Source organism: Cydia splendana, chromosome 7 (genome assembly GCF_910591565.1).
Source record: "Cydia splendana chromosome 7, ilCydSple1.2, whole genome shotgun sequence".
NCBI lineage: Eukaryota > Metazoa > Arthropoda > Insecta > Lepidoptera > Tortricidae > Cydia > Cydia splendana.
Window position 1 is genome coordinate 8,593,172 of NC_085966.1, and position 9,440 is coordinate 8,602,611.

At 34.9% G+C, this 9,440-nt stretch overlaps 1 protein-coding gene across 3 annotated transcripts in view; it reads right to left on the reverse strand.

Annotated features, from left to right (window-relative positions):
- LOC134792082 (fasciclin-1) overlaps nucleotides 1-8,500 on the reverse strand; it is an 80,860-nt gene extending 72,360 nt beyond the window's left edge. For 2 of the 3 annotated variants that reach the window (XR_010144384.1, XM_063763221.1), the window contains exon 1: nucleotides 8,110-8,500. Coding sequence is in view for 1 of the 3 variants with exons in the window: in XM_063763221.1 (XP_063619291.1) it covers nucleotides 8,110-8,211 (102 nt within the window). In the remaining 2 variants the exon portion in view is untranslated. The remainder of the gene's footprint in view (nucleotides 1-8,109) is intronic. The other variant, XR_010144385.1, reaches the window with a different exon arrangement.
- Nucleotides 8,501-9,440: the final 940 nt, after the last annotated feature.

Sequence of the window (9,440 nt, forward strand, 5' to 3'; positions counted from 1 at the left end):
TTTCCGTCAAGGGCGTACATTGAATCCTGAGCGTAATGAGGGATTCAAGTGTTAACGCCCAAGACGAAATAATTTTGATACCGTGTGACACATACTGCTTTTCACATCAACTATGAGGAAATTGTTATGTTCCAAAATATGTATTATTTGACCAAAAAAAAAATAGTATGCAAGAAAGAAAAAATCGAGTCCTAGAAGGGAAAAGTACAACTTTGATCCCTCTTAGCAAGAAAGAAAAGTGCCACTTTGATCCCTCCTAGCGGGGAAGAAAAAGCCCTTTTTCGAATAGGTGATGTGAAAATATATTTTCACCTCAGCAGCTCGAACAAGGGTACTTTGCTTCTTAAAAACAGTGAGCAAAATGCGATTTTGCTCACTGAGTGAGACAAAATTACATTCAAGTTACCTTTATAGTCAAATGTCATTTCAACATGCGGGGTCTAATACAAGTTCGATATACTGGGGTTTTATTATCTCTGTCCCTCTAGGTATGTTCTCACTGCTTAGGGTGAAAATTTTTGTGTACTACATGAGATCAAAGTTATTTACATCTCGTGCGCTTTTGAATCCCTTACTACGCTCAAGATTCTAAATTATAGAATCTTTCGCTTGCACGGGACTCAAAATAAGCACTCGAAGAAATATCAAACTTTGATCTCTTGTTGTACAAATAACTATTTTTTGATTTTGACACTTCAAGACATCTTCAATTCGCAACGTCATTTCTTAGTACTGTTTTCTAAGGGGCGTTACGTGCGTAGAGTATGAGTGTCACTTCTGACTTTCTTTGACTGTCATTTCTGACTTTTGTATTGATTTAATACAATGAATCCCATGTAGGTACTTAAACATATGATCCTCAAAAGAAACCGGTTCGACTGATACCATTAATAAAAACTTGACATCTACATCTAGCCTATTGTTTTACTATTGAAGTATCAACGAGACGTATGTTTTATTATATTCTATTTTTCTTTAGAAAACAAAACAAAACCTTTGACAGTCAAAATCATAAAATCAAATTAAGACTTAAACCCACATAAACCCCCCTTTACTTCATAAGTATTTTCATCGGACTCCAAAAAAAAGTAGGAGGTTATAAATTCGATTGTATGTTTTATAGTAAAGTTCATACGAGTATTTTAACTTCTTATTAAAAGTTCAGCACTAACTAATAAAAGAAAAGAAAAGAAACTGAAGTCACTGTAGGCCTTGGTTACATAATTGAACGCAGCGTCTCAAACGGTTGCATCCGTTTATGTTGGTTAACTTGCGCTGTGGTCCAACTTTATTTCAAACTTTTCTTATTCAGAATGTTCAGATGAGAATGCCGTTTAACGGTTTTTGTATAGGTATATTTTATCTTTTAAAATGAGATGGGAAGTAGCGATCTACTTCCAAAACACACGATTGTGTAAAACGAATATTTTCTTTTTTACAAAAATATATCAGTTTAATAACTGGTAACATTGCAGATATATCACAGCATCTGGTTGTATTGATTGAATAATATACGATAAATTTCATTCAATTTTATTGTTGTCAAATAAAATCCAGTTACACAGTATGTATATACATGTAAAAATATACCTACTTTTTCATTTCGTCTTCAAATGAGTCGCACAACAGGGGCAAAAAAGTAAGCAAAAATAAAACAATCATCCGCTACATTACAAAGATGAGCGATGGTTAAAAAGGGAAACACAGGATCGGCGTAATAGCAGGCGTCCTAGATACTTACACTCGACGGTGCATGGCGTGGTAATGGGTCAGAAGATATGTGGACATTAACGGCACCAACCATTTCTACTCCAGGGACCATGATGACTCTCATTTAATTTTAAGCGATGAAATGAAAACATTGTGAATGAGTTAAATGTACGGTTGCTAAACTTTACAGCAAATTGTTTATATTTTAGTTGTTTAGAACAATTAATGTAATCCAAAGTCGGGTTTTAAATGAGCGAACATTATCAAGAATTTAATTCGAGGCTGCCGGCATTTAAGTATCATTTCAGCGTTCAAGAGAATTAAATATCTGTAGACGATGTAAAGGGCATTTTCATTTTAACTTGTACTTTGAAGCGCGGCTTAAGTCGTGTTTCAGTAACGTCTAACCGTAACATTCCTGACAAAATGTATGGGGTTTGACATTTGACCGTCAGTTTTGTGACGATTGCTAACCGGCCGTTAATGGTACACAGTAGTGAAAATGCCCAAAAACGCGTTGGAATGATGTTAAAATTATAAATTCTTGGACCACGCTAGTTGATCTCGTCTTACTCACTTCCTCTTAGAGGTAATTATTGCGGACAACGGATCCGTTCGTCGATCAACGGGCAGTTAAATTTCATTTGAGCTTCCTTTGTAGAGGTTGCGACTCATGATGGGTATAAGGTTACCTAAGAGGAACCCATGAGGGTCCCTATCTAATAAAATAATGTGGACGCATCAACATCACTTTAAAATGAACCAATAAGACCCGGGCTCAAATAATGTCGTTTGTAGTGGAGCTATTTTCTATTGAAAACATTTCGTGATTAGATATTTTAAGGAATATCTTATTATATGTTTATTAAAATCGGTTACGCACACAAGTTAAATCGTTGAGGTAATATTAACATGTATTTATACTCCAAAATAGGCCATTCTCGCGTGGAGAAGAGAATTGAGAGTGTCTATTGATTTCATGCTGTCCACGCGTTTGCGAAAAATTTACTTATTAATATTAATATTAAAAACATTCCGTGTTATCAACAACAGCATTACAATGGCATGTTACCCGTCGGGGTAAAAGTATTTTAATAAATTTCTCTCTGGCCAGGTATGCGCATCAAACAGTTCTTTGCGCGGAATGACAGACATAAAGGTCACGGGATGATCTAAATGGATTGGCGCAAAAAGAGAAAAAGGATTAACATTCATAAAAGTTAAATGTTTACATTTGAATATTTCTAAATCCACGTTAAGTCTCACACAACCGTGTTTTTCTCATTTGTCGCTGACACAAATTTTACAAACGGTGTTTAAACACTTAGGTATATTTTACTACAGGGTAATGTAAGGATGCCCTCTCGCGCAATGAGAGGAGGCCTGTGCCCAGCAGTGGGACGTATATAGGCTGAAATGATGATGAATGATGAATGTAAGGGTGAGATTTAACAAATGAAGTTTGATCTTATGCTGAAAAAGAACTACTTTTACTCGTTAGTTTACTACCTAGTCATGAAAGTGAAATAGAGCAAATTGAGTCCTAGGTTTATGAATACATAATAGAAATAATAGTAGCATAATTGAATGCTGTCTCAATTATAAATTCAATATCACCGTTGGAATTACGATAACATTTTCCGGGTGTATTTTATACCGCGTATTTTCTTTGTGTGGTTTCATCCAGGTCTGGAGTAATTGGAATCGGGTGAAGTAGGAAATTACAGTGGTTTTAATATAAAATTCTTCATGCAACGGCAAATTGACACATCTATTGGAAATACAGAGGTACAATGGATCATGCCGAATTTGGCCTACGATTCGATAAGGATGCTATATATACGATAAATTTAATCATATTTCTTACAATCTCATACATATATTAGATTCCAACGGACACTTCTTAGTAACGAAAATAAGTTAAAGAGTAATTAAACCAAATCAACACATCCCACGCCATCGCCATTACATAGAATCAATGACATTTTATAAATGGACGTCTAAAATACTTTTCTACGATGTTCCTGTTGATGCTAATAACGCTCACTTGAAAGAAAAACATTCATACCACTAACGACATACTGTCAACAACATTTGAACGTCAACTGAGAGTCCTTTTATTGGATAATCCACTTTATTCTGTAAATGAGTATATGACCTTGACATTTTAAATTGTAAATTGAATCATATAAATTTGACATGTTCTCAGTTATTGATTATGTATAATGTAATGTGTACCTAGTTTTTGACAATATAGTAGATAATATTTTGTAAATATTTACTTATAATGAAAACATCTACACTTTAATCTTATCTTCTTTTGAACTGAAATGCTTACGTTCAACGCTTTGCACGCAATTATTTCTATTTTTTTCAGTTCGCACACTGAATTTATTGTTCGCACTATTATTTATATAGAAATTCGTCGTAATTTGCTGTGACCTACCACGCTAAAGAGAGAAAAATACCAAAAAAGCTGTATTTATTTTTTGTTTTGGGGTAAGGCACTCTAGTAGACTGAAAAAGAAAATGTGAAACATAAGTTGTACCTATACACATATGACGTTATACGGTTTCATTTCGCGGTGACGGTGACTCACGACTTAAACACCAGGAGCCAGATGGTCGGTTACAAATCATTGCAAATTGTATGCAGCTGCCGGATTGTGTAATTTTATACAAACTGTATAATATATAATATTTAATTAATCTCTAATACGATTAATTTAACAATCGGCGTTAGTCATCGGTTTAATCTTTGGTGTGTTAAATCTTTCCTATTTTAATCTCTTTCTTTTATATCTCAAACGAAAGTTACGCTCACAATATATTTTTTTAAAGTGTATTGTAAGCACAACATAGGTATCCAAGTCCATTTCTCTTTATTATCGCATTGTGCACATATACAGTCGAGCGTGGAAATTCAAAGACCGGCAGCGGCAACAAACTAGACTCTAATTGCCCAAATATTTGAGTTGCGTCCATTTTGTGATTTTCTAGTTAAAATAGTGAAATGCTTTATCCAAACCAGACAGTGATTGACGCCACCTAAAAGATGTAATGGTAATTAATCTTTTAACCCTTAACCTTTTCTTGTCTTTGCCAAATTAGCACTAGATAAGCTTGACAATATTATTGTTCATTCCCAGTTTATCGCTTTAATACATACAATAACATGCATGAGTTACATGATGTACTTACCTAATGTTAATTGCGATCAATGACATAAAAATATAAAAATAAACTCGGGTATCAAACACCTATTTCACAACAACCGTGCTAATAAAATACCTAAATGTGGACCTTTTTTTTGTATTAGTTTAAGAGTCAATATCGATCCTCGCTAGAAATACGGGCGGCCGGTTGGGTTGCTCTTTGTCAGATAGAAGCTATACTGCAAAACGTAATTCAAGACCAAATAAAGTAAGACAATGTTGCCACTGCGATAATTTGTTTGTAAAATAGTAAATTCCCTTCGATAAATAATCACGTTAAGATAATTTATTTATTAGTAATTTTACTTCTACGATTTAAAAAAGTACTTTTTCTCAAACATGCAATGAAATATTGATGTTATGTTCCTTATAATAGGCTGCGAAGTATGACGTTTCAGGTGCGGCTAGGACAAAAGGTCGTTAATGGAATTTCATACATATCTTGCAGGCCTAGGCCGGCAAAGTCCTCTTTTTTAATTTTCATTTCACAGATATTTGTGACACAGCATCGTGGAATTCATCCATAAAAAAAACTAGAGGCAGTATTTGCTTTATGGTTCGTAATGACACTCTGCCACTACGCCTATAAAAAAAAAACAAAAAACAATGTTTGCTATAATTTGCAGTTTTATTTGTATAAAATCAACATGAACTTAATAAATAATACATTCTATAATTTTATAATTTTAAATTATAAATTTAACTACACAAATAAAAACATTTAAAATATTTCATCTAAACGTTAGCGGTAAAAAGGTCTACTCAAACACGCGTAGTTATATTTTTTAAATTGTTATGGAGGTAAAGTTGAAAAATATTCATTCTGTTTTATTGGATTTATGGTGCGTTGTTGATTTTTTGACTTTAATATGAGTTCCGACGAAATAATGAAATTAATATTAATTGTAATCGTAGGCGTTGGAATTGGCAGCGTAAGCAGAATTGATTTTAATAACTAGCTGCCTCTGCCGCCAAGTCAAAGACGAAGTATGTATATGGTTGCTTATGGCAATTTTATTATTTGAGAAACTAAGAAAAATGGCTTACAGTTTATTAGAAACAGTTTTGTGGCATATTTTAAATGAATGTAACTACAAATTCGTCAACACTGTGGAAATTATACTTATTTACTCCGTGCATAAAGCAACGATGTAAGTATGTGAAACATGATATCAACATGAAAGACTATGTAAACATATGTGACGAAAACGACAGTCAGACGGATACAAGGCGAAAAAATCAAAGATACATGAAAATATACGGGTAGTAAAAATACACGACTCGTGTAAAACATACGCGTGATAATGATATAGGTACGTGTTGGTTATATTTTGGGTGTACTTTACTTTTTTCTATAAATAAAATTTGGGTTTCGTGGATTTTTTATTTTATTTATTTCATTGCATGTTTGAGAAAAGCACTATACATACCTCGGCGGGAAATGGGGTTGCCCGCGCTCAGACCTATCCGGCCTCGCTTCGCTCGGCCGTCTATACGTCTTCGGCCGGCAACCCCTTTCGTCCCGGCCTTTGTAGTAATGTACTATTATTTACTTATTTTTACATAAATACAAGACGAGCTAGTAAAAAGTGGTAACATTGTTGTCTTATTTTTTGGTCTTGAATTACGTTTTGCAGATGCATATTACTAGTAGGTGCATATTAATGATTTGTTGGGGCAGGTCTCCGCAGCGAATACGGTAGGCCTTGTCCTAAGTGGACCTTAGACTGCCTAGATTCCACCCAAGCTAACTTTGCACCGATTTGAATAGAACAAAGTGAGGAAATGTCATTATCCACGTCATATTTTTATTTCAGAAATTTAACATTAATGACGACATTTCCACACTAATTGTCATTGCTAATGTCACAGTTAGCTTGGTCCGACCCTACTACTAATAATAGTTATGTACCAAAGGTGTAATTACATATTTTGCTATATGCCAAAATATTCTCTACGTTGTTCGTAGCTTAGGTTATGATATTAGAAGTTTAAAAGCCTTTTTCAAGTTATTATGAGCGTAGTTTGATTTAAATTACATTAAGTACCTATTCCACAGTATTTAACCGAGTCAATTGTTAAAAAACTCCGATTTTTCTTTATTTATGTATGGTTTCACGGCTGCGGATGGACAAATTTGGTAAATCAGTTTTTGTTTTAAAGGGTATAAGGACTGTACAGTTGGTCATATTGTCGTCACGTCATGATCTGGAAGAATCAAGAGAACTCTACAAATATTATAGGCACACTATAATATTTAGTTATTTGGGTATTTTTGATAGTAATTCGTGCATTTACCTCGGAAAGCGTCTTTCGGTGGAATACAACTGCTAATCAAGATCATACAATGATGGCATATTGTTTTGTAAATCGGTTATTTAAAAAAAAGGCAAATAAGCAAACCATACGGTACAAGGTTTGCGTTGTTCTTAGTTGTAGTATGTTCCGCGACTTGAGTATCCCTTGCTGTAAGTTTCTAAAAATATATTTGGTTATGACACTAACATTATTTTAACATTAAACATTCAATACGTATAGAAAAAAGCCATACTTACAGTAAGTATGCCTTTTTTCTTCGTTCGTTTTTGAAATCACCTGTTTTCAAAAAAGTGCTTACCTATTAAAAACTCTGGGACATTTTTTTATCCCATTAGGATCGAAAGAGCTTCTGAGTAGAAATAATACAAAAGTGGCAAAATGGGTCACAATATATAAAAATGGCAAAAAATAAAAAAACGCTCATTAGATCGTAATTCATAATTTTTAAAAATCTAGAATCATTGTCCTAACTACGAATACAAAGTCACTTAGGTATTATATTAGGTAGGTACTTTATGTTAGTATTGAATTCGATTATTCAGTTCAGATTAAGTTCAGAGATTTCTAAACCATTTTTAATACCTCTCAGATATTCAAACACAAAATTAGATAACTATTAGTAAGTATAGGTATCTAGAACTTGTTCTGTTCAAATGGAGAACCAAGTGCTTACCTAATTGGAAACTTTAACTTCTCATCCTCCAATCAGATTCAGCAGTCTGAACTAGCACAACTTACTCGTACTGGTACGGGCACATGAAGTTTTCGATCATCCTTCCATTAATGGCAAAACTAAACACCTTTTTAACGCTCCAAAAAGTTCGCCGAACCTTAAGTTCCCGAATCAAACTTAACTTTAACATACCTGCGAGAGGTCTGCATCTTCCATAAGTTTCTCGGCTATGCTCATTCTCCTGTCGGCCACGGCGCTCGCAAACATCACAAAGAACAACACTAGAGGTCCCATGTTTACGTTTATGTTATCCAAATCACTTTGAAACTTCACTGTAACTCGAACACTCGCGATGTCATAGGCGTGGATCGCGCGAAGGACGCGCCGCAGTAAGTAACTGCCGGAATAGCGCGGGAGGTACTGACGCGGCTGCCGCAGCCGGCGCGCTCCCCTCCTTCCCACTCGTCCGTTACGTTAGTGTATACTCAGACTGGTCATTCCAGTCACCGTAATGTGGCCGTTGTGAGTTCAAAATTGGCACTCCAGCTCACTCCGAGCGGAGTACACTTCATTGCCGAAGATTAGTGCTCTAACTGTGGAAACGACTGAGACAATGGCTAATGGTAGTACTTAGAGCCAAATTATGCTTTTGCCAACGCATAATGTGGGTATTGTGGGTCGTTCGTTTTCAAAACTGTCCTAATACTCCTGTGTCCAAATCAAGTAGGTATTACCTACTTAAAACCATTTATCCAACATTGGTAGGTAGGTATTTTACGGTAAACTCAAAAAAAAATAATGTCATTATATAGGTATGTATTTGTAACAGTATATTATGCAATATATATATCTCTCCAATAACGCACTATAATTATGGGTCTTTAAGGTCACACTACACCAGTCGACTCGAGAACGCGACTCGCCCACGGTCTCGCTGCCTTTAGGAATACGCGCTGTTTTTACCTGCCGTCAGCCTCTCGGCGACGTGACGGAAACCGATTATTGCCCATTGTTCCCTATCGCGTGGCATCTTTGACTTTCTACCCTTGTGTTGCTATCAGCAACAAGTCAACTGGATTACGTTATATAATAACGAATTAAGCGCAAAATCGAAAAAAACTGAATGCATATCTATTCTATAGGTAGGCATGATAAGCTATGTACAACCTAGGTCTTAGACCTACCTCATTAGTTACATTATGTTATAAAATCATGTCTATTGCCTTATTATAAGAGGTTGAATTAAGCGAAATATCAGAATTTGTTACGACGTATTCACACATTCGTTATGTAAAAAAAGGAAAGAGGCGCCAAACTTAGGTACCTACTTCTGCAAAATGCACAATTCTTTTTTATCACAACAAATTAAACGCTCACAATTTGGTACTTAATCCGTTACTGTTTACTATCTATCCCAACTTTTTTTATGTATTAAACGCAATACCAATTCCAACTCCTATGACATATGAGCGCTCCTATAGACACCTTATTTCACTTGACGAATCATACGACATGATTAAACG